General features: G+C 38.1%; 1 protein-coding gene across 1 annotated transcript; it reads left to right on the top strand.

The window, feature by feature from the left end:
• Positions 1–4,316: 4,316 nt before the first annotated feature.
• On the top strand, positions 4,317–13,226 carry LOC121156369 (amine sulfotransferase-like). Its single transcript, XM_040979992.1, has 6 exons — positions 4,317–4,458; positions 7,733–7,941; positions 9,199–9,325; positions 10,030–10,124; positions 12,038–12,221; positions 13,105–13,226. Exons 1-6 carry the CDS (start codon positions 4,317–4,319, stop codon positions 13,224–13,226), a joined length of 879 nt encoding a protein of 292 aa, XP_040835926.1.
• The last annotated feature ends 12,937 nt before the right edge of the window (positions 13,227–26,163 follow it).

Below are 26,163 nucleotides of genomic sequence, written 5' to 3' on the forward strand. Positions count from 1 at the left end.
ATCCTGTTATTATCTAATGAGGTATTTCCTTTCTGAAGAATTTGCTTCTTTTACTTTTTTCTCCTTATATGACTTGAGTTTTTTTAAGTGGAGGTATACTTGATGGTCCTATTTCATTTTTGAACTTTTATTTATTTATTTGTAAGGTAGAGTTACACAGAGAGAGGGTGATACACCCTCTCTCTCTCTCTCTCTCTCTCTCTCTCTCTCTCTGTGTATATATATATATACATACACATAATACTCTTTCTTTTAGTCACTAGGTCATTCTCCAAATGGCTGCAATGGCTGGGGCTTGACCAAAGCTAGGAGCCAGAAGCTTTGTATGGGTGCAGCAAGCCAACCACTTGGATCATCTTTCAGTGCTTTTCCATGAACATTAGCAGGCATTGGAGCAGTCAGGACTTAAAGCAGGGCATGCTGCCATTGCAAGCAGTGGTTTACCTCACTGTGCCATACATTGATCCCTCCATCACTTGTTTTGTGTGGTCTGTGAACTTAAAACAAATTTTATGATTTGAAATATTTGAGTTTTGCAATCATGCCTAGCGTGGCTGATCATTGTTCCCAATTCCTGCACAAACCAGCAGATATTTTAGTCCCACAAGGCTGAGTGCACAGATCTCCTACAGAATCCATCCCCAAATCTGGTTCTTTTGCATGTTGCTAATGTCATGGCATGGCCCAGCCTAACATAGCCTGAACCTTTGCTCTGACAGGCATTGGAGGGTATGTGGCCTGGTCCTGCCAGGCAGACACCCCAGTTCCAGCTTTTGTATGCACTGGTGGGTGGTATTTGATGCCAATTAGCCCAATGCAGGTCCTCCACATGGGTGGGTGCATAGGTATGACCCAGATGAGTCTTCCAAGTCCTCTCCCCCAAAACCACCTGGTTTCAGCCCCCTCATTTACCTTCAAGTGCAGTGGTGTGGTCCGTGGAAGAGCCCCAGCATCCATTCCTCATCTGTAATGTACTTCCTCAGAGGTGTCCCCTCTCACCTATCCACAACCCCCCTACCCTGTTCAATCCACAGCTCCAAGAGCTGTGAATATGCTCATCATTGGGCCTGGTCTTCCAGGCATGGGTGAGTGTTGGCCTGGGGTCCTGTCCTTCATATAGTTGGCATTTTTAAAAGAAAAAGGGAGGAGGGAGAGAGGGAAGCAGAGAAAGACAATTAGAGAAAGAATAAGAGTGTGAGAACAGAAAAATAATTCCAAATAGCTGAAAAGCTGCTAAGCATTCACCTTAAAGCATAGATTTCAAAAAGTCTGTGTTTTAAAATCACAACTTTTGCTTGACTTGCATATGCTAATAAGCAGTCTACTCTAATTGATTTCTATCCTTCACAGTTATGCTGATCACATTTCGATAGGTTATTTTCCAAGTATTGTTTTAATTTACAAAGCTTGTGAGAAATGAGACAGGCTCAATATTTGCAAGCTTAAATTATTCTTAGATTAAATCTTATTCCCATACAAGTAGGGATTTTCTTTCTTTGCCCTTCCCTTCCCCCTTCCCTCCCCTCCCCTTCTTTTCTCTTCTTTTCCCTCTCTTCTTCTTTTCTTTTAAAGATTTATTTATTTTGAATTGGCAAAACAGATGTACAGAGTGAAGAAGAGACAAAGAAGGGAGTGTCTGCTGGTTCACTTCCCAAATGGCTGCAACAGCCAGAGTTGAGCCAGGCAGCAATACTTCTATCCAAAGCTAGGAGCCAGGAGCATCTTCTGGATCTCCCTCACAGATGCAGAGCCCCAAGGCTTTGGGCCATCATCAGCTGCCTTCCTAGGCCACAAGCAGGGAGTTGGACTGGAAGAAGGGCCGCTGAGATACGAACTGATGCTCATATGGGATCCCTGTGCATGCAAGACAAGGACTCAGCCAGTAAGCTACCATGCCAGGCCCATCAGTAAGGATTTTCCCAGAGAAAAGATTACAACCTATCTGAGAATCATTATCAAAGATTAGTTTTTGTGGGAAACAAAAGACTAAGGAATAAGCAGAGATGTTATGGAAGGGTTGAGACAAATAGTATTTATTGCAAAATACAAAAAATAGGTTGACTCATTAGTAATGTCTGATTTTAAAAACTAACTATACTGGAAGCACATTATTTAGAAAGGACAATTCTGGATTTAAGAAACTGATTTATAGACTCAGTGGATTGATAAAGTCTTTGGAACTTTTTATGACCACAGCCAGTTTTTTTTTTTTTTTTTTGGACAATCTTGACATAATTAGGGTAAAAAGTTTCAAGCACTACAGGAAGATGGGTATGACATTTAGTTCTGTATTGTTTCCTTAATACATCTGATGTAAAAGGAGATTTTAAGGGGGAAGCCCCACCCAGTCTTCCACCCACCCCAGGTCCCAGATGTGGGGTATGCTCCGAGGGCCTTGCTCAAGCAGTTCTGATAATTCAACAGTTCTAAATTGCTGCCACTCTCACCACTCCAAGCACGATGCAGTTGTTGGAGATTCCACTGATTGACACAGTCCATCATAACGTTTCTGTTGGCCCAGTATTTTCATTGCCAACATATAGCTGAGGTGGTTGCCAGTTTTTCAACAGAAAAAGATAAACTGGAGGAGATTAAGAGAACAACAAACTAGAGGATGGTGCAAGCAAAGATCTAAGAATGGATACTTGTCTCCTTATACATACTTAAAGGATATATTTTGTAAGTCATGCCTTGGGTTGCATTTGTTACAGCTTTTGATAAATTTTGGTTGTTTGACAATTGCTGAAGTTTAATTGAACAATTTCTGTTTACCTTCATACTTCTGTAGCTTTTCTGAAGTTTGGCACCTTCAATAGTTCTAGTATAACCTGATTTGATTTTCCTAATGTCAACACAGACTTACTCAACTTATGCAAACTGAGCCACTATCTTATATCGCAAAACACCATTCATTGGCCAAAACAAACTCAATTGAGAATACTTATTCCTCAGCCACACAAGGATTCCTATCACCTTAGCACTGTTTCAGTTGTGACTTTTCTTCATCAGTTGATCTACAACAGTGAGTAGAAAACTGAAAAAGAGGGTCTCTTTCAAGTTACTTCCTCCTGCTGCAAAATATGTATATTTACCTTTTCCTCTCCATTTTCTAAAATTTTTCCTGCTTCTTTTGGGATATCAGTGAAAGAAGAGGGAGGAACAAATGTGTCTATTCATGCAACCACTTTCTTTTATATTCATTCAAGTGCTGCAACATTCGTTAAGAATGATGTGGAGGCTACCTGACATTCTTTTTCCTTTGCATGCAGATATTTCAGAATCTATGTTGGTTTTCTCAAGAGACTGAGTAGTATTGCGGGCTATTAGGAGTGGTGTAATAATGATTCACTCTTCATCTTTGCCTTTATGTTTAACTGCAGCTTTGCTTAAGGACTTTTCCGTAGTGCATGTTTTGCAATGTGAAATCTTCATCACTGTAGTTAAATTGTCATGTTGGTGCCAAAATAACTCTATTTTGGACAGATGTAATTGTGTTGCTTGGTTGGTTGGAAGTTTCAAAATATTTATCCTCAGTTTATTTTTAATTATGTTGTTGATATTTATCAGATATTTTTGACTAAATAATAACTTCTACTATAATTAGAACTGCCATATAGGCCACATAGCGTACAATTGCTGAATTTCCTGATTTCTCAAGTTGCTACACATGCAGAGTATTCTCAGTGATTAATTTAAAACAGTATGTGAGATTCCAAAAGCACAGAAATTTCTTTTGTGTTAACTTGTTATTAATGTTGGGGAAAACACACACGTGAAATCAAATCAGAAATGCATTCATTAAATAGTTTCTTATATAGCAATGAAAAAGATAAGGAATACAAACATGATGTAGCAAGAAATTGTAGATTTAAAAGCATGGACTCTGGGCAAATTTTTGGTGTCAAATCTTCTGCATTCTATGTGTAACAGCTGGGAAAACTAGAATTAGGTGATGGGTCTCTCTGTGCCTTAATCCCTTCATCTGCATATTTGAAGTCACACCAATGTTTCCTCATGTAGCTTTGGAAAAAGTTACTTAAGTTCTTAAGTGACTTAGTGATTTAGTGTCCTCTTTAAAATAGTGACAATGACAACCACAGCAGTATTGTATTACTGTGAAGCTTAAATATATATATATATATATTCATGTTTAGTGTGTTAAGCGGGGTGGTATAAGACATTTAAATGATGATTAGATGGTATAAGACATTTAAATGATGATTAGAACATGTTGAGCATTCACTATGTTAGCAACTTTTATAAAATGCTAAAAATTGAAGAAATATTTATCTTATTTTACTTGTAGGTAAAACATTATGGACAATTCAAGTGCATATTTAGTGAATTTTAAAGGCTTTAATTTCGAATCCACACTCATTGACTTGGAGTTCTTAGGAAAATTAGATGATTTTGAAATCAGAGATGATGATGTCTTCATAGTCACATATCCTAAATCTGGTAAGTTTTTTTTTTTTTTTAACATTTATTTAATTTTATTGGAAAGGCAGATACACAGTGAGAAGGAGAGACAGAGAAAGATCTGTCTGCTGATTCATTCCCCAAGTAGCCAGGAGCGACTAAAAGCCAGTAGTCAGACTACATAATTTCTCCCTAAAAAGTTATGTTTGTATACCAGAGACAACCAGAAACTATATATTATCATTTGAATGAATGCAGAAAACTAATAGCAAAGTAGGGAGAAAATGGACCATTATTTACCTACCCCCTTAACAGAATTTACTCCAAACCTTGATAAATATCATATTCGGTGGTGAAATGTTTAACATATTGCATTTGAAGTCAGAATCAAGGTGTGAGCAATTAGCTTAATGATTAAAGTACCCAAGGTCTATGTCAGAGTATGTTGATTTGCTTCCTGGCTTTGTCTCCTGGCCTCAGCTTTCTGTTGACATAGATCCTAGGAGGAAGCAGTAATGTCTGAAATTGGTTCTTGCCGTCTGGGAGTCCTCAAAGGTGTGCAGAGCTCCTGCTTTGGGCTTCAATGAGGCACTGTTGTTATTTGGGGTGGGGTGCCTGTCACCAGATATTGTGGCATATAGCTAGCTCTCTCTCGTACACTTTCCTTCTTCCTTCTTACCCTTTCAGAGAGGTGAATATCTGTATCTTTTTAATCTTTTTATGTATTTTAAAATCAAGAATAGGACAATGACACTTGGTACAACTATTTTTTTTTTTCAATATTGTATAGGAAGACCTATACTGTATAGAGCAACATAGGAGCAAAAGAGGTAAAGAAAATTCTTGTAAAGGTAAATGAATAATCAAATAATGCCATCAAAACATGACTTTATTCTTTAAGTTTCAAATAGGGAAATGCAGTATGGGGCCAAATAGTAGTTATTTTGGAAAAGAGAACAGCAAAAATGAAGACTGTGAAACTTATCTTGTTGGCATCCAATCCTGTCTGTTGCCTGCTGCTATTTTGAGAGGCAATTCCAACAGTTCCCTTTGATCCTCCTGCCTGAAATTTCATCAGAACTTTTATGGCTGTAGAGTAGAATCATCCCCAATCTAGGCTTCTCATACTTAGTTCTACTTTATTCATGGAGGATAAATAAGTGAGTGGATTCTTTCATAAATACACTGGTAGCTATTTGATGAATAATGATTATTTGATATAATGACAAGGAAAAATGTCCATGTTACAAATTTAGCTTTAAAAAGAAAATTATTGAATAGTAAATAAAACATGGGCTTATTTTGCTTTTATAAGGTTATTCATGTGATTAGAACAGTAGTATAACAGACTAATCTTCCACCTGCTGGGCAGGCATCCCACATGGGCATGAGTTCATGTCCTGGTTCCCCACTTTCTGATCCAGCTTCCTTATGGGCCTGGAAAGCAGTGGGAGATGCCCAAGGTACCCATGTGGGAGAATTGAAAGTAGCTCCTGTCTCCCAACTTTGGGCTGGGGAATGAAGCAGCAGATAGAAGATCTCTCTTTCTCCCTCTCCTTCTGCATTCTGTAAAATAAATAAAATATTTTAAAAAGTCATTCATTTGTGTTTCACATATAATCCATAATAAAAAGTTTAGAATGCTATACTCTAACCTGTGAATAACAATTATGTTTGAGGGTGGAGTAAATTGAAGCTGCAGATAAAGCATTTCCATTTTTTTCAGAGAAGTTAAATGATTTTTTTGTTTTACTAAAAACATAATATATTTCTCCTTAAGTTAATTTTAAATAAAGTAGCATACATGAATGGTTTTAAACACAAACAAGTTTGTCATGTGTTTTTGATTAACATGTACTTCATGTACAATTTCATGAAGTTCAGTGCCAATATAAGTACCAATAAATAAATATAAGTACCAATAAAGCCAATAAAGCCAGGCAAACAGTTGTTCATTCTATTCTCTTTTCCATGTTTGGAGCATAGTTTATTTTCTTAAAGTTTCTTTATCCAGGTAACATATTGTGCGTAATTGAAAAGGAAATCACACAGACGTTTTTATAAGAGAAAATAGATAAGACTTAGAGAACATGTTTGTTACACCCTAACTACGGTTACGTTAGTGAACGTGTTGAAGCAAGTAAAGAGTTGCAGTATCCCGGAGTTTGAGGCAGTTGGAAGTTGGTACTTCTATCAGAGGTAATGATTAATTTGAAGACAAATGTGCTTAGATAGCCAGAATCTAGATGAGATCTCTTGAGAAACAGGTCATAGCTCAGAGTCTGATGTTGACCTGGAAAACTTGGGCACGGGAGGTATTTTGCCAAGAGAGCTGCTTGAGTACTGAAGGAGATTGAATAGAGAGAGGCTTTCTTATGGATGATATTGGCTTTGGGATATGGCAGGCCATAGTACATTCTGTGAATGTAATCCACTAAAATTTTTCATTTGATGTGGGACAAAACATTTTCAACATCTCAAGTTTGTCTTTCTTTCCTGCTTCAAAAAGATATTTTCCTGATGTCAGGCCCGAGATAATACAGTCTTTCTTTCTCTAAATTGTATATTCCTTGTTAGAGACTGTACCTTTCATAATAGTTGACTTACTAATAGATTTTATTTTCTTGAGAAGCAACCTATGACAGCTGCATTCCACTCAGGGAGTGATTCATTCTCTCTCAATCATAATTGCAAAGATGTACAAAACACAAACCTAGTGGGCCATAGGGGATCTTGAAAAGATATTTTCTAAACAAACAGACAAACAAACAAACAAACAAACAAAAAACAAAACCCTCTAAGAGAGGGAGAGAGAGATAAAGAGCAAGTGAGCTTTCACTCATTAGCTCACTCCTTAAAGTAACTTTTAGCAATCAGGGTTTGGGTTAAACTAGAGCTATACACTGAGTCCTGAATCCAGGTCTTCCAAATGGGTGGTGGGAGGTTAGTTACATGAGCCATCAATAGTTCCTCGTGGTGCATGCGGTAACAGGAAGCTAGGGTCAAGAATCTGAATCTGGAATCAAATCTAGATGTCCATGGTGTGGCATCTAAGCCACTGGGCTACATGCCCATTCCTGAAAAGGGGTTTTTTGGAACCTGGGGAGATTGTTTTCAGTTTGTTTTGTAGTTGATACAAGCTAAAAAGGCAAAATTGGTGTTAGAATTTCCTGTTCTATTTTTCTCCCCTTATTTCTGAAGTAGTATGATAAGGTATCCAAAACAAGTGGTTATACATGGTTTGAGCATTACCTTTGACATTTATCAATCAAAATTATGTTATATATGAAAACAAGATTATCTGTCTTTGCAGGCACCATCTGGACTCAGCAGATATTAAGCTTGATTTATTTTGAAGGGCATCGTAAAAGAACTGAAAATGTGGACACACTTGATAGAGTGCCCTTCTTGGAATACAACATTCGCCATATAAACTTTGAGAAAAGACTGGCCCCTCGTCTATTTGCTTCACATCTGCCATATTATTTAGTTCCCAAAGGTCTCAAGAAGAAGAAAGCTAAAGTAAGGCACACATACACTGTATGTACTTTTTGTACAGGCAGCAAATTCTCTAAATATTGTTACCTGAACCTGATCATATTCTTACAAATGTTAGGCTTATTAAATAATTGCAACAGCATGTTACAAGTTAAAATGTGTGAATATATAAAAGATGTGCATTTTTTGATCACCACACACTGTGATGTCACAATATAGTATAGCAAAGTTCTTGTGCATAGGCACATAAAATGTCTTTCAATAGAATTTCCCTGTTTGGATTTGAATATTTAATGACCGGGTAGTTTGTTGTAAATATCTATATTATGAGGTGAGAAACATTCCTAGAGATACTTTAAAAAATATTTATTTTTATTGGAAAGGCGGATATACAGAGAGAAGGAGATACAGAGAGAAACACCTTCCATCCTTTGATTCACTCCCCAAGCAGCTACAACTGCTGGATCTGAAGTCAGTAGCCAGGAGCTTCTTCTGGGTTCCAAGGCTTTGGGACATCCTCTGCTGCTTTCCTAAGCCACAAGCAGGGAACCAGAAGGGAAGCTGGGCAGCCAGGATATGTACCAGTGCCCATAGGGATCCAGGAGTGTGCAACGTGAGGACTTTAATTACTAGGCTACAGCACTGTAGCTTCCATTAAACTTCAGAGTGTTAGTAATTATAACATAAAGTTACCAAAGGTCACAAATCATGAGAGAAATGCTTACAAACTATTTGTTAATATTCAGAGCAAGCATAAAGCAATAGTATAAGTAAAATTTATGCTTGTTAGAACATGGACAAAAGACACAGTCACTTCAAGAGTGTTAATTTTCTTTTTTAAAAAGCATTGTTTCAAAGAAACACTTTCTTGTTCCAAGAATAGAAACTTATTCTTAGATGCGAAGGTTTTATCCATTTAGAAATAATATTTATTTTACATAAACAGCTATTGGCTGCAACTTCTGAAGCAGTTCTTCTTCTCCTATGTGCAGTTCTAGCTTGGCTATCAAATATCACCCAATGCTTGTAGAAGATAATTGATAGGTATTTTATATTATTCAACTCAATTAGTTATCCATTTCACTGTTAGAACTGCATCGTATATATTTGACATATGAATAAATACTTTTGTAACTGTCTTTGTTAAAGCAAAAGAAAAATTAATGAAAACCTGAACCTCCGTTATTGATAGAATGAATCATTTATTAACATAAGGAAATATTACATTGGTATTAAAAACCTGTAACAAATGTTAAAATTATTTTATAATTTTCCCTACAGATTATTTATGTCTACAGAAATCCTAAGGATGTTTTAATTTCGTTTTTCCACTTTTCAAATTTGGTTGTTAGATTAGAAGCTGTAGATACTTTAGAACAATTCATGGAAAAATTCCTAGAAGGAAATGGTAAGTATAAATTCATTTGCTATATTTTTTGAAGGAATGCCCTCATTTAATCAAATTCCTTATCTTAGGGAGCATTTTATGCAGAGAAGGAAAAGGACAATGATAGACAATGGAGTTCACATACATGTTCAAGACTGTGTAGTAATTTAATCTGCCACTCAGTTGCTTTTGTATCCTGAATAGGGTTATCTAGAGATTGTCAAACCCTCTAAAGAGGCTTGTGGTTTAGTAGATATTTTGACCAGATAATAAGAGATCTCCAACACAAACTTCTAACAAATTAGCAATTCAAAATATCTAAATTCATACTTGGAATTAGATAATTTCAACCTTGCTGAAGAGTGAGTTTATAAGCTGTCATGGGGCCATGTCATGGGGTCTTACATGATTTGTGCCCTTTTTCATTTAGGAGGATTGATTGGTTTAAGACTTTTGTGAGTTTTAGGATAAAATTGTTACTCATTTAGTTAGTTATAATTAGGTCTGGCCCATGGTGTAAAGTGAATGTTGTCATGCAATTCCTTGGAGAATAAAAGAACAGATATTTTAGAGATATGAAAGTCACGTAATGTTTATTTAAAAATTGTGGCATAGAGTTCAGTTATGGGAGATTTTGTATCTTTGAACATTTAAAAAACAGAAATGAAAGAACAGTTTGCCAAATGTGACAATAATTTGACCTTGTCACATATTTTTTCTTACAGTTCTAGCAAATCTTTGGTTTGATCACATCAGAGACTGGTATAAACACAAGGATGACTTCAATATTCTGTTCATAATGTATGAAGAGATGAAGAAGGTATTATGAAAGTGTTAAAAAACCCAATTTCTTAGCAACACTTAACTCTGGTCTGTTAGTTTTAGCAAAAAACATTTTCTCACATCTCACCGAATCTAACTGCACTTTTTTTTTTATTTCTTCTTCTTCTTCTTCTTTTTTAATTGAAAAGACAGTTTCACTGAGAGGAGGAGAGACATAGAAAAGGATCTTCCTCCACAAATGGCCTCAAAGGGCAGAACTGAGCCAATCTAAATCCAGGAGCCAGGAGCGCCCTCCAGACTTTCCACATATGTGCAAGAATCCATGGCATTTGGCCTTCTCCCATTGCTTTCTCAGACCATGAGCAGGGAGCTAGTTGAGAAGTGGAGCAGCCCGGACATGAAACAGTGCCCACATGGGATACCAGTGCTTGCAGCAGAGAATTAGTCAATTGAGCCCTCTTGCCAGCCTTTCTAATCTTTTTAAGGCTTCTCTTTATATCTCTAATTTCCTTCTCTCCTCTTATTATCAATTTTTCCCAGGTCACTCCTTGTCACTGCACATAGTTATCATTAGTAATTTCTTCTTATATAGTTGCTTTTAGCCAATAAAGTCTAAGTTTAAGGCAACTATGTCTTAATCAATGGCAACATATGACTAATCATTTTCAAAGGTGAATGTTTGCCCTTTAGCACAAGTTCTAAGTTTTTTTTCTTTTTTTTTTAATTTTGAATATTATGGGTCTGGGATCTCCTCCCCCTCCAAATTCTCTCTGTCCAACTGATTTTCCCCATATTGTAGTATAGTCCTTCATAACAAGTTATAATTCCATCAGTCTGTTATTTAAGTGTGCCCCAACATTGCTAGTACAGACAATGTCAAACAGCCCAGTATATCATTGTCTAGACATGTCCAACAGTTTCATTGGGAGTCCATTTTTGATTTGGAAGTAGGGATGCATGTTGCATTGTATCTTCACATCTGGATATGGTCATCTCTGTTACCCCATCACTATACATTCCCTTATATGTATATTCCCAACAGGTTTGAAGTTAAAACTAAAACAAACAAAAAATACAGTACTATAGACTAAAAAAAAAAAATGCCACTGAATAACCAACACATTGGTGCAAAAGGAAAACACAAAAGCCTAATTTGCATGATGGCTTCCTTATATTAGAGAGAGTATACAGTATTTGTCTTTTGGGGATTGACCTATTTCACTGAGCACAATGGGCTCTAGTTGGGAACATCTGGTTGCAAATGGTATGGTTTCATTCATTTGAATGGCTGAGCAATATTCCTTGAAGTAGATGTAGCACAGTTTCTTTAACCATTCCTCTTTGGATGGGCATCTGGTTTGTTTCCACGTCTTTACTATTGTAGATTGTGCTGCTATAAATATAAGATTACAGATCCCTTTCTCATATGCAGGTATTTTTTCCTTTGGGTATTTTCCTAGAAGTGGGATCACTGGGTCATACGGTGCGTTTAATTGCAATTGTCTAAATATTCTCCATACTGATTTCCATAGTGGTTATTCTAGCCTGCACTCCCACCAGCAGTGAAGGAGGGTACCTTTCTCCTTACATTCACACCAGCAGGTGTTGTTAGTAGGCTTCTGAGTGTAGGTCAATCTCACTGGAGTTGGATGGTACCTCAATGTGGTTTTCATTTGTATCTCCCTGATGACTAAGGAGCCTGAGCATCTTTTCATATGTCTGTTAGCTATTTGGATCTTTTCTTTTGAAAAATGTCTGTTCATTTCATTTGTCCTTTTTTTAAAAACCTGTCCCTGGGCTTCTGAAGCTGTTTGTAAATCCTGTATATTAGTGCCAGATCACCTGTGTAGTGTGTTAGGAGTATGTCCTGCTTGATCATGTTGCATGTTAAGTTGTAATTCTTACATTGTTCATACCTTTTGTAAATTTTCACATCCCCAACTCTTTCAGGATCTCAGAAGTTCAGTGGTGAAAATCAGCAGTTTTCTTGAGAAAGAACTCAGTGAAGAGGATGTGGATGCTATTGTGAGACAGGCTACATTTGAAAACATGAAATCTAGTCCACAAGCAAATTATGATAGTATTCTACAAAATGAAATTGGCGTACGAAATGATGGAGCTTTCTTGCGTAAAGGTGAAGTTCAGTCATTTATACTACCAAAGATGTTGGGAGTGCCCATAAATTCCTGGCAGGCAGGAAAGATCATCAATGCTTTCAGCATGTCTTCACTTAATGCTGACATTTGAGATCAATTCTTTGTTAAGTATTATGACTGAAAGTAGCTGGGAAGAATTTCTTAGGGAATTTAACAGTATTTTCATACATGGCCACTTCACTGAACATTCTTTATAAATATTACATTCTGGGACAAGTATTTGGCACAGTGGTTTACATACTGCATGGGGTGTGTATTTATATCTGATATTATAGTTCCTGGCTTTGAGTCCTGGCTTTGTTTCCAGTTCCAGCCTCCTACTGATACACAGTTTAGGAGGCAGCAAGAACTTACATCCCTACCACTCACACTGAAGACTCCTTGCTTAATCCTGGCCCAGCCCTAGTGTTGGCAGCATTTGCTTTTCCAAAACAAATAATAAATTTTAGCAAAAATCTCCGATGTATATAGTATTTAGATTTTTTCCCCATAAAGAATGGCTATGATTCAATAAAGGCAGATGGTAAAAAATCTAACAGATATGGTAGTGAGCAACTGAGAAGCAACATCAAGTGGAATACAGAATTGCAAGTTAAGTTGCTTTTGTGTAAAAAAATTTCGAACTGCACCTACAGTCTTTTTACAGTATGCATTTTCCACAAACTTTTTGAAGAGCCCTCATGTTGCTGCTGCTACTTTCCGAAGGTACTTTTGTTTCTCATATTGCTTAGGGAAATGTGTGATGTTACACCCATGTTGAATTAGAGAGACTTAGAGAAGAGATTGTAACGAGATTGAGCTATTTTGCCTAGTCAATATTGCTTTTTCACTTAAATGTTATTCATGTGTTTATCCACTCAGGTACTGTTGGGGATTGGAAACATCACTTTACTGTGGATCAGAATGAAAGATTCGACAGGGTGTTCAGAGAAGAGATGAAAGATTTTCCCTTGAAATTCATCTGGGATCTAAATGAAAAGTAAAATTCTAATCAGTGAAAAATTACCATGTAAACATCTATTAGTCCATTGTTATATTTTAATATAAAATATTAATCTGGGGTTATTATTCCATTCCTAATCATAAAACTATTATTAGTATATTAAATAGGTAATTACACTTAGTGGCCTTGTCTTTAATTAATGCATTGAAATTCCAAAAGTAAAATTAAATTAAAATGCCACCACTCCACATGATACTGGAAGAGATGAAAAGCATAAAATCTGAACTCCAAATATGTTCATACAGTTTTTTGCAATGCTTCTGCTCCTCTTAATGTACATTTAAATTTAGGGTCAATACAAGATTAAAAACATTTCTATTGTTATAATGAAAGCTTCATTCTCTGAGCTCAAAATCATTGTGAAGGATAGGAAAGTGCTAGTAAGTATAATAGGGACATCACATGCAAATATATGCATGCATATAAATATATGTAAATCACACATATACATAATCATATATAGATCATACTTTGTACTTATTATCAAAGGACCAATGAAGGATTAATTATATACTGGTTTAATCACTTAAGTATATGAAAAGAAAGGTTCTAGCCATACTAATTCACCCATTTAAATAATTTCATATGCATTTAATAACTAAAGAATACGTTATTTTTAAAAACTAGAAAAATTAGGTGAATTTGTTTCTAATTCACAAATGGACTAAGATTTTTCAGCATGATAGCAGTGAAATAAAATTAAAGAAAAAATTTGCTAAACTGAACATCATGAACATTGAAGGGTAACACCCTGTCCATCAACGGGACAGCATGCAATTTATATATATGTTAATGTAAATAAGTAAGTTGTGACTTTTCATATGATGAAGTGCTAAGGGTAGTAAGAATATGTTCACTAAAACTGCATTGGGAAGTATGTATAAATTTCAGAAACATATTTGTTTAAAGGAAGCCAGGCATGTATTGCATGATTTGTTACACAAAAATTGAAAAACAGGAAAACTAATGTGTGCTGTATCAAGTTAGGGAGTGGGGCCCACCACAATAGCCTAGTGGTTGAGTCCTTGCCTTGCATGCACCAGGATCCCATACAGGCACTGGTTTGTGTCCTGGCTGTTCCACTTCCTATGCAGCTTCCTGCTTGTGGCCTGAGAAATCAGTAGAGGATGGGCCAAAGCCTGGGGACCCTGCACCCATGAGGGAGACCCAGAAGATCATGCCTCCTTACTTTAGCTTGGCTCAGCTCTGTCTATTGTGGCTGTTCTGGGAATGAATCAGCAGACGGGAGATCTTCTCTATCTTTCGTTCTCTATGTAAATCTGACTTTCCAATAAAAAAAAAGTCTTTAAAAGAAGTTAGGGGAGTGGTCATCTGTAGGGAATTATGAGGCAATTGTACTGCTGAAGGAGAAAACTCCTGGATGGTAGTAATTTTATGCTTTATTTTTTTTAAATGTCAGTGATTATTGGTATGACCATTTTGTTAATATTCATCTGATTGTATAAAATGAATTTGGAATTTGTTTGTGCATTTTTTTAAGTGGGTAAGACTATTATTTTTTCCATGTTGTTTCCTTCACGTTTAAAGGAGGGTATTAAGGGAGAAGGCCCACCCAATTTCCCACCCTCCCCAGGTCCCGGATGTAGGGTCTGCTCTGAGGTTCTTGCTCAAGTGGTTTTGATATTTCAACAGTTATGAATCGCTGCCAATCTCGCCACTCCAAGCACGATGAGATCCTTGAGGATTCCACTGATTGACATAGTCCATCATAGAGTCTCTGTTTGCCCCGTATTTCACTGCCAAGATATAGCTGGGATGGTTAGTATTTGTAATACTTCTTTATATTTGCAAAAATCTCATAATTATGAAAATAATTTGCAAGTCCAGAGACATATAAAACTCTTGGTAATATTGAACTGAAAAAAATATGAATTCACACTTTCTTTTCTTTACATTTTATTTTTGATCATGTTTAAGTAGTTGATTAGGGTGGGAAGTGTTGAGGATAAGGGAAAGTGGGTGAGAGCATTATTTCAAAATTTTCTTTTTCTTCTTCCTGTATCTGGGGGGTGGGGGAGAACAAGGGAGCAGCCATACCTGTCCTCCAAACTGCCTCAGTGGGGGATGAGGAACAGCCACCCGATGTCATCCCAGCGTCCCTGATGTGGAGCATGCTTCAAGGTTTCTGCTCAAGTGGTTCTGATGGTTCTGAGATGCTGTTGTTCTCACCAATCCAAATATGAGGAAATCGTTTCAAGTTCTGTTGGCTGACATAGTCCAACCTAGAGTCTCCATTTGCCCAGATACTTGCTATTAATGCTTGGCTGCGATGTTTGACCAATTTGCTCTGTCCCCCATCCTCTGCTATGGTACCAGATATCCTCTGCAGGCCGCAATGGACTGCCATATGTTCCTTGAGCATCTGGGCATTCTGTCCACTGCTCTGTCAAAGACACTGAGGAGACCCAGTCCTGACACATACACTCCCTTGTCAGACCACAAATCCTGTGTCTGCAATTCTCCCCGTGGTTGGAGTTCTGAGTCCAGTGGTTCAGTTGGGGGATTTCCAAGGAAACCTTGTCTGAGGTGATCGAGACCTGACTCTTGTGTCTGCTTGCCAGTACAAGGTCCAGCTCAGTCTGTCATGCACATCAGCCTATGCACACACGGGTAGTTGCAATTTCTGGGTCAGTTCTGCCTTCAGCCCCATCTCTTACATAAATCAATGCATGCTATGGCCCAGCCTAACTCGGTGCACACAAAGCTCTTAATTATACCAGCAAGAACTTCAGCCTAGTGAAAGCAATCTCCAATAGCCACCACTAGGCCTGCCCCAGCTCTGGTTCCCGTACTTGCCAGCATGAAACCCAGGTGACTCTAGTCCTCCCAACTCCTGCAGCCACCCTCTTACGCTTTTCCAAAGAGAACTGACAGCAGTACCAGGTCTTCAACCAAGGCACTTAGCTATGATGATGAGGCAGGCAGGTGTCCCAAGTGGCATTTGTCTGCTGGTCCAAGTTCCTTCCCCTTTTTGGACATGTTATGTACTACTGTTTCAATTTTAATGTCCTATTTTCATTTCTAGTTTTATTTTTCTACTCTTTTTGTGATCTTTATTTAAAAAATTTTTTTGTTCTGGATTATTTCTATTCTCTTAATGATGTTATGCTATTCTCTTATGTTGTTTTGTGTTTCCTTGTGTTATGATTTTAGGTTGTTTACTTGGGTTTTTTCTTGATGGATGTACGTATCTACGGTTGTTAATTCATTTCTTCCTGCTGTGCTTGCTGTATCATTTAGGTTTTGATATAATGTATTGTATCATAATACATTTTAAATACATTTTGTTTCCCTTCAAATTTTTCAGGATCAATTGTTTGGTCATGAACATGTGACTCTTTTGAAGTCCTGTCTGTTTTTTGATTTCTAATTTTACCACCATACTCAGAGTATATACTTCATATTATTACAGTTCTCTTTAATTTCTGAAGACTTCGTGGCCTGAAAAGTCATCTACCACGGACAAAAGGCTTTCTGTAATTCAAAGGATTGCATCCTGCATTTGCTGGGTGTGCTGCTCTCTGTCTCCTGTAGTACCAGCTTTATAAGGCTACAGTTAAATATGATGTTTCCTTGTTGATATTTTTTGATATCTTCTGGCTACTGGTGAAGGTTGGGGTATTTAAATCACATATTATAATTTCATTATGATAATTTTTCTCTCATAAAAATCAATATTTACATATTAATTTTTAATTTCTGATGTTTCAGTTCGATTTCTCTTTAAAGTTTCTTTCTTAAAGTGAAACTTCATTCATGTCTTGAACATATTGTCTTGATTCCCTCATCTGCTTCTCATTGTTTTTGAGTAGTCTGTATCAGTCTCTTCATCGTCACATTTTAGTACTGTGGTGGTGTTGTGTTCTTTTGGGGCCGTCACACTGTTACCTTGCTCACATTTCTTGTACAATCCTGCTCGTATTTAGGCATTTCTACCTGTTCCAGTCTTATTTTCCTCATAGCCTCTAATTCTGGAAGTACGCCTTTGTGGCTTTGTTTAGCGGCTGCTTCAATGGATGTCTGTAAGTGTGATCTAGATGTAGGTGATGCATGTCTGTCTTTGCTCAAGAGTGGGTCAGAGTCCAAAGAGATACATACTTTGGTGGTGGTGACTGTACCTGTCAGAACAGGGAAATAGTGATTTCAAGTGTACAATCACTGCCTGATCTGCTCTATTACCAGGCAATCAATGCCCAGTTCAGCCCACAGTTGCTAGAATCTCCACGCACACCAACACCTGCACCACACAACAGATCTGTGCAGCTTTCTCTGTACCCAGTGACTCAATCACCCTCCAAAAGCTTGTCTCAATCACTGAATTCCCAACGACCTTAAGGTTTTGATTCCCACCGTTAGATGGTGCTGTTGCTGTGTTCAGCCGTAAGTCTGCTACAGAATGTGTCACTGTTAATTGACAAGAATTATCTAAAATTTATGGATCACATTACGTAGAATTGGAACATTACTAATCATTATCCTCCAATTTATCAACATGGGATGCCATTTCATTTAACTGTCACCTTCCAGCAAAGTTTTGTTGTTTTCAATAGAAAGGTTCTTTATCTCCTTAAGTACAAATTTTGTTTAACTTATTTTCATATTTATAGAATTTGCTTTCTATGCTTACTTACTCTTGAAATTCACTACTTTTTTTTAGGTGACACCCTTAAGGCTTTCTGCATGTAAGATTATCTTGTCTGCTAACTGAAATAAATTTTTTTCTATCAAATTTTGGTATCTTTCTTTCTATTTTACTCCCCAGTTGATAGGACTGGAATTTCCCGTCTTATGTGAAAAAAATGCAACAATACTGTGCTTGTCTCAGCATAATATTTTATATAAAATATTACATTATCTCTCCAATGAGTATGACTTTAGATGTAATACTCTTTATACTGAGAAAGCTTCCTTCTATACTAACTTGAGGCATTGTTTTTTTTTTTTTCCTTTTTTTTCTTTTATTTTTGGTGATGCTTACATATTTGAGAACAATGTATGACCATGTGGATCAATGATTAGGATTATAAGGGCTGAGGGGTAAGACAAAGTGAATGAGATCATTGCTTCCAATTTTTCTTCTTCCTGTATTTGGGAGAAGTAGAGAGAAAAGGGGAGAAGCCACACCCATTCTCCTAACTTTCTCAGTACCTGGGGATGGGAGTCAGCAACCCAATGCCATCCCAGGGTCCCCAATGTGGAACATGCTGAAGTGGTTTTGATATTTCTGAAATGTTGTTGATTTTGTTACTCCAAGGATGAGGAAATCTTTTCAAGGTCTATTGGGTGACATAGTCCAGCTTAGAGTCTCTGTTCTCCCAAATACATGCTTTCAGTGCTTGCCTGGTGTCCAATTTGTTCCTCCCTCCATCCTCTGCTGTGATACTAGTTGTCCTCTGTGGGCCCCAGGGAACTGCCTTATCCCCCATGTGGATCTTAGCATCTTAGAATGCTTTCCACTGCACTGTCTTCAGCAACCGAAGAGGCCCAGTTATGACGCATGCATTGCACTGTCAGACCAAAGATCCTGTGATTTTCCCTGGATGGATTTCTGAGCCCAGTGACTCAGCTGGGGAGAATCCCCGAAGAAATCTTGCTTGAAGTTCTTGTCCAGACATGATTCCTGTGTGTGTCACCCGTTATGAGGTCTAGCTCAGTCCTTTACCCACATCAGCCTACACAAACACACACACACCAGTGGCTGCAGTTGCTGGGTTAATTCGGTCTCCAGCCCCATGTCCTACACAAACCATTGGATGCTGTAGATTAGCCCAGCCCAACCCTGATAAGCACACACTCAGCCCACACACACTTAAATGGGAGCTGCAGCCCAGTTAGAGTGATCCCTGTTAACCTCCACCAGGCTTGCCCCAAATGATGGTTCCGGTGTATGCTGCTATATGCAACAGACTGTTCTGGTCTGTCCCACATCCCATTTGGCTTTCGTACACAACAATGGATATTGCAGCCTAGCTCAACACAACTGACCCCACTATCCTGCCTACATTAATACTAGGGGTGCTACCATCTGTCTAGCTGGGTCTTCCCCCAGCCCTTGTTTCATGCTTAACCATGGGAACTGTAGCCCATCAGACAGATGCCCACAGCTTCATTACCAGGGCCACTCCCAGCCCTGGATCTTGCTCTTTCCAGGTGGTTCTGCAGTCTAGCTTGACAGGATTTACCCCAGACCCAGTACTTGCCAGTTGATGCTGCAGCAAAGCTTGACCAGACTGTACTTGCTCTGGATCATGGATGTTCCAGTTTGATAATGTCATTTCACTTGGCCTGGTTCACCCTGTAACCCAGCTATCATGCAGGTGAATGGGTGTTGTAGTCCTGCCCAGCCTGGTTTGCCCCTGGTCCCAATTCTCATGCTCACCAGCTAGAGCAGTTGCCCAGTAGTGTAGCACCGCTACTCCCCTACTTGGTTCTCCCTTACCTGCTCCCAGCCGCCCCAAACAACACACCATGTCAGTATGCTGCCTTACCCTTCTGGTGGTTGCTGCAGCCCAGTCTGGCATAGCCTGCCTCACCTCAGTATTTCCTTGTGTGTGTTTCAGTCTAGCCAAACCTGGTCTGACCCTAGTTCCAGCTCATGATGGTGGGTGCTGTAGCCTATTCCAGACTGGACTGCTAGAGTGTTGGCCTTCATGTGAACTGGCTGTTGTTGCCCAACTTGCTCTGTCATTCACCCTGACCTGATTCTCACATCTGCAAGTGAGTACTATGAACTGGTCCAGCTTGACCTGCATCCAGACATGACCCACACATATGCTGGCAGGTACTGTAGCCTGGTTCACTCCCAGTAGTGTCGCATGGTTCAGCAGGTGCTGAACCTAGCCTAGCCCATCCTATACCTATCCTGGCTTTCATGGGTGCCAATGGGTGCTAGAGCCTAGCCCTGTACAATACATCCCAGATACAGTTCACACCCATGTCAAGATATGCTATAGCCATGTCCAGCTATGTTCACTGCCTCTTACCCTCACCAGTGGAAACCACAGTCTGGCTGGGGCTACTCCTTAGCTTCCTGGCCAGACCTGCTTCCAGCCACAGATCTTATGTGTTGCAGTAGTTCTCTGACCCAGCCTGGGTTAGCCTGTCCACTGTCTTGGCATTTGCCATCATATGCTGCAACCTAGTGTGTCCTAGCCAGCCTTTAGTTACGATTCTCACTGGTGGGTGCTGCAGCCTAGCCTTGCCAGTCTGTCCCCATATCTGACTGTATGCAAACTGGCATGTATGCTGGCTTCATACTTTTCTGTACCGCTCCAGTGCCCCTGGGACCCTGGAGTCTGGGTGAGCGTCACCAGCACACCATGCCAGCATGGTGCTTTTCCTTTTCCCTCCCAACACCCTTGGGACCAAAACACATGCTCAAGTCCCCAGGCTTGCTCAGACAGCCTCTGGCATGAATCCCCAGATGACAGAGCTTGTAGAAGAGAGTAAAGCACCCAGCAGCTCCAGCTCCCTGCAAGGCAGAAAGAAGACACGTATGGCTCCATCTCTCCGCTGTCACTCTGCAAGCTACTCAGAGGGCTCTCATCATAATATGGAATTAGACTTTTTGAATTTCAAATGCCTTACTTTTTTTGATTAAAATGTAAGAAAAAGAATTTTAAAAATCCCACACATCTCTGAAAACTTTAAAGCAGTTACCCACATGAAGATGAAGATAAGTTTTGCGACTAGAAAATCTGACTGAGTCAACCATTGTAATAAATAAAATACTCTAGCTGGTTTTTACTCTTCATAGTTCATTACCCTTACAGATATGAAGAATTTTTACTATAATTTCTCAATATTTAAACATTATGAGAAGCAAGAGATATTCTCAGTATGTACAAGTTTATGTTAACCTTATAGTAAGCTTTAATTCTTCATCAGTAGAAATTTGTATATTTAAGAGCTTTAAAACTCTCCCTTAGAAAAATTTTTTACTTAGTGGAATCCAAAAATCAGTATCAATCTGAAAATACCAAAGATTTGAGCAACAGAATGTTAAAAGCCAATTTAATGTCTAGTTAGGACAATGGTAGAAAAATATCCATTATTTAAGAGTTTAGAAAAACACGTTTCATCATCTGTAATAGCAAACTTTTAAAAAAGTACTGCACTGAAAGAGGATCATTTAAAAAATAACATTGGAAAAAAGAATTTGTCTAGTGTACAGCTATATAGGGATCTGGATACTGTCATCGGTACAAACAGTTTTCACATCACAATGAACAAACCGGATGGCAGTAAAAATAGAAAAAATAAGTGGAATAGTTCAAATGAAGAACTGAGTAGGGTACCAATCTCATGACTTCTATCTACAGGACTGTACTTAACTGCACAAATGTGCAAGGAAGAAGTTATTCCAGAATGCAATACATTTGTTTGTTCATAATTGCCAAAACTTAGTAGGTATGTTTTGTGCTAAACCACAGCTCTCCTTAGGATCTCTAAAGGATTGAATCCTTTGACATTTCTTCAATAACATGATGTGATTGTCCTAACTTCAACAAAATTTTACTTAATTTTGCAAGCTGTGCTGCTTGCTCAGGCTTGACAACTTCATTCATTGGCACAAACAAACATTTCAGAGGATGTTTATGGTGAGTAATACATCAATTCCTAGCATCTCTAAAATTCTATCAGAAGGATTTTTCATCAGGAGATCAACAATCATGAGTAGGAATGTATAGACATAAAGCCTCTTTCAAAACTCAATTTTTCACCCTAATTTTCTGTTTTCCCTTTTTTCTTTGTGACTATAATGAAACACTAAATGAGAGAGACTCAGAGATTGTTTACATTTAAACAATCACTTTCTCTTGTCTTTATGAGACAATATAAACCTTGACAATATTGTGGTTCTATAGGAATTCCCTCATGCTCTGTCACTATTTCATTATTTCTGCAGTTGAGCATTTCTCTCCTGAGACTGTGTGTTACAATTCAGTGGAGTGCCTAACAGAAAAAGTGTTCAATGCAAAATTTATGTGTTTGGACTGACAGTCTTTCCTCTACTCTTAAACATCCAGAAGGTGGATGTGACAGATATTATAAGGACTTAGCTTTGCTTATTTGAATAGTCCATTTTCTTGCTTTATCTAATTCAAAAAAGACAAATATTATATTTGTCTCTGACATAAGGTAGCCTCATGCAAAATACAAGATCAATAGATATATCGGTAGACATGTATATACATATATCATCCAGAGGAATTGTATAAGAGAGATAAGATAGTAGTAAGGATACAGTGTCTATTCCTGAATAAAAGATGGAATTCCAGTGAGATTGTTACATTTATTTTGACATTAGAATGTTGAACTTTCTACCATTGTTGATACCTGTGATGACAATTTTATATGGAATTTTGTACCAACAAGGATAATTTTAAATAGAATAGTAATGGACATGTGACTGTTTCTAGAAGATTATTGCTAGAGGACCTATACCATTGTAACAATACAAGGGAAACCAGTGTGGATGGGGGTGGATGGGGTAAATTGGAGGAGTGCAAGGGGAAATCTCTGAGCATACGGAACTATATCATGAAAAATAAAAAAATCTATAAAAGACATTATCACACTTTTATCTAAATATGTATGTAAAATTGAATAAAAACCAATGATTTTGGAAAATACTTACTGTTCATTTTGAGAAGACCATGGCATTTTAATTTCTAATTTCTGAAGTATAATCTTGTATTCTCACAGAAGAGCATGTTAGAAATTTGTTTGTTACTGATGCATATTTTAAAAATCCCACATTTGACAACTAGCCTAAATGCAAATGGATTCTTGCCCTTAGGAGATAAGCTCCTAGTCTATTTGTGTTTTCTTTAAGGTGATTTCATCAAGATATGTGGTCTTTGTGAAAGTGTTTCTTAATTCCTAAACTTATTCCTAATTGTTTATACAATTAACAACTTTCTGGAGACCTGCTCTGGCTGACTCGAGAGCTTGCAAAGGATGTGTGGATTGGCGAGACGATATGAAGAAGAGAAGAAATGTGGACCACTATGACATGATGCTCATAATGGACAACTCAGAAAAGTTGCCTTCTTTATTTATACACAAATCATCGCAAGCTTTTGCACAACAAGCAATTGTTTCATTTGTGCTTCATTAAAAAAGAATGATTACAAAATCAATCCTAAAAAACATTATTATTATTTTACGTTATCCTTATGTTCACAAAACTAAAAGTCAGAGAGAAAACATTAACACAGCATCTTGGTATGCTTTGGTCTGTTATTTACAACTCAAGGAAACCATAAGAATAGATAGTATTGAGGCCAGGGATGCTCTCTTCTCTTACTTAAACCAGAGGGAGGCACAAAGGAGAGATAGTACTGTGGATTTTGGTCTGCCATTTGGTGTTCCAAGGTGAGACATAAGCACAATTGTTCCTGAGTTGTGAATAGCTCCCTTGTCCACTGATATACTCAACTCCTTCACCTCAATAGTTTTTTTAAAAAAAAAAAAAAACTGGGAATTCAGATATACAGAGAGGAGAAGAGACAAAGAGGAAGATCTTCCATCCATTGAGTTACTTTCCAAGTGGCTGCAATGGAAGGCGCTGTGCCAATCCAAAGCCAGGAGCCTCTTCTGGTCTCCCACATGCGCGCAGGGTTCCAAGGCTTTGGTTCATTCTCAACTGCTTTTTCAGGCCAGAAGCAGGGGATGGGAAGCAGGGCTGCCTGAATTAGAACAGGCACTCATATGAGATCCTGGCACATGTAAGGCTAGGCCTTTAGCCACTTGGTTACTGATCTGGGCCCACCTCCTCAATAACATTTAGGTATGATGTGTGGTTATATCTTTTAAAAATAATTTGAACAACATTCTGATTTATTCCAGAATCTCAGAAGTTCCACTTTATAATTTTGCCAAGTTTTTGGAGAAAGATCAACCTGAATGAGTTCATGAATGCTTTTGTGGAATCACAAATGCCCCAAATTGCTTAAGTTGATATGCTGAGTACTTGAGTCCCTGATGCAGAAGAATATTTGCATACGGCTGCTGGCTTCTGGTTTCAGTCTTGCCTCGCCTTTATTGTTGAAGGCATTTGAGGAGTGAGTCACTTAGATGGAAAATGAATGTGTGTTTGTGTGTGTGTGTGTTTGCATGTGTGTCTGAGTGAGCAAGCCTTTCTTTCTCTCACACACACACACTTTTTCAAATTCATAAATAAAATATCTTCTAAAATAACACCCATTGTGTTGCATAATGGGATGTTGAGAGTGCATTAAAAAGCTTTCCTGATTATTTCCTTCTCAAAGATTATATTTTTTGGTGGGACTAGCATAGTCCCTGGAATTTCTGCCACAACTTCATAACACTCTTCCTTTATTCTCACTCTCTATTCCAGGATGTTTTCTTGTTCTTTAGGAGTTCACATAATCTATACAGTGAAGGGAGGGGCATCTGACCATGAACACAATATCACAATGTTCTGTGTATCCCATATATCTGACAATGTTTATCCTAGAATGTTCTACAGATGGAATTTTTATTATTACATGCTTTCCCCTTCACAAACATATGCACCATCTGATGGTGTAGCAATGACAAGCTTACTGATTGTAAGTTCCTCACTGATCACTTTTAGATCTATACGATTTTTCTCATAGCTCTGAAAATAGTGAATTAACTATAGATAATTTCCTCCATTATTTATTACATGTATTTTTTGTAGTGGCTTTTAACATCATGAATTGCATGATATATTTATATGAACGCTCACAAATGATCTTTACAATGAATATATTATTCACGGAACTAATAAGTTGGAACAAATTAACATATTTTAGTTACTCTGCACAATCATCACATATTACACGACTCCCAAATTATGTCATATAACACAATTTTTCTAATACAAAAAATGAAAAATACATAGAACTAGAGTCACAATTTGCACTAATTTTTATTAGTAGATTATTGATATCAATATCATGTGTCAAACAATTTTAGTTTGATTTCTTCCTTCCAATTTGCATCACTTTGATTTCTTTTTTGGTTTGAGTGAGCATCCTTTTCTACATTTGGATCTTGATTAACATTGTTGGGACTGTGGGCAGGCTGGACCAGGCCAGGCTACATCATCTGGTAGCAAAGACTAACACAGGGAATGTGCAATGCTGGACTGGCTGGAGCAATCACTGCTATTCACAAAACCTGTGGCTGGGAGTTTTGGTCCTGCTATTTGAGTTAAGAGGACACTCTAGCTGGCCATGGCTCCTACTTGTGAGTGGGACAGCTAGATGGGGCAACAAACTGACATGGCTGCAACAAGACTTGGTACGGATGTGGACTCGATCTGAGTTGTGCCAGACTGGCTAGTATCCAACACCCACTGAAATACTGGAGAGACAAGTCTGGAAATAAATTTGGTGGGGCTGATCTTTAGCACCCTATGTTGAAAGTAAGATAGGTGTGGGCCAGTCTAGCAAGGTAGCTGTACCTGTAGTTAATGTGGGGACACAGTTGGGAAAACTCAGGCTGGGCCAAATACCAACAGTGTGTGCAAGATCTGCGACTGGGAAGTGAACTGAAAGAGTTGCTTGGAGAATTCCTCTGTCAAGAAACATTGCCTACACCTGAGCAAAACAATCAAGACTAAGGGTAGCCTAGTCTAGGTCAGACAGGATACAACACATACCCATGGGTCAGGTTTGGGGGCAGGCTGGACCAGGCCAGTTTCTTGCATGTACTGGCAGAAGGTAGAAGCAGGATGCGATGCAGAGCAGACTGGAGCAGCCACAACACCAAGCAATTCACCTTCTAGGTTAATATGAATGGGTGGTAATTTGGTTTGTCCTTTTAGCAATGTGTTTCTCATTGATTTAGTCTTCCATTGTTATTTTAACTGAGATGTTCTTCACATTTGCCTTTGGTTT

Source organism: Ochotona curzoniae, unplaced genomic scaffold, assembly GCF_017591425.1.
Source record: "Ochotona curzoniae isolate NIBS_2020 unplaced genomic scaffold, NIBS_Ocur_1.0 contig_3368, whole genome shotgun sequence".
Taxonomy (NCBI): Eukaryota; Metazoa; Chordata; class Mammalia; order Lagomorpha; family Ochotonidae; genus Ochotona; species Ochotona curzoniae.

What these genes read in the sequence shown, in the direction of transcription:
- LOC121156369 (XM_040979992.1), top strand. Translation starts at nt 4,317, where the DNA reads ATGGACAATTCAAGTGCATATTTAGTGAATTTTAAAGGCTTTAATTTC. An exon ending in AGTCACATATCCTAAATCTG is followed by an intron (nt 4,459 to 7,732) that starts GTAAGTTTTTTT and finishes CTGTCTTTGCAG; the next exon opens with GCACCATCTGGACTCAGCAG. An exon ending in TGTATGAAGAGATGAAGAAG is followed by an intron (nt 10,125 to 12,037) that starts GTATTATGAAAG and finishes CAACTCTTTCAG; the next exon opens with GATCTCAGAAGTTCAGTGGT.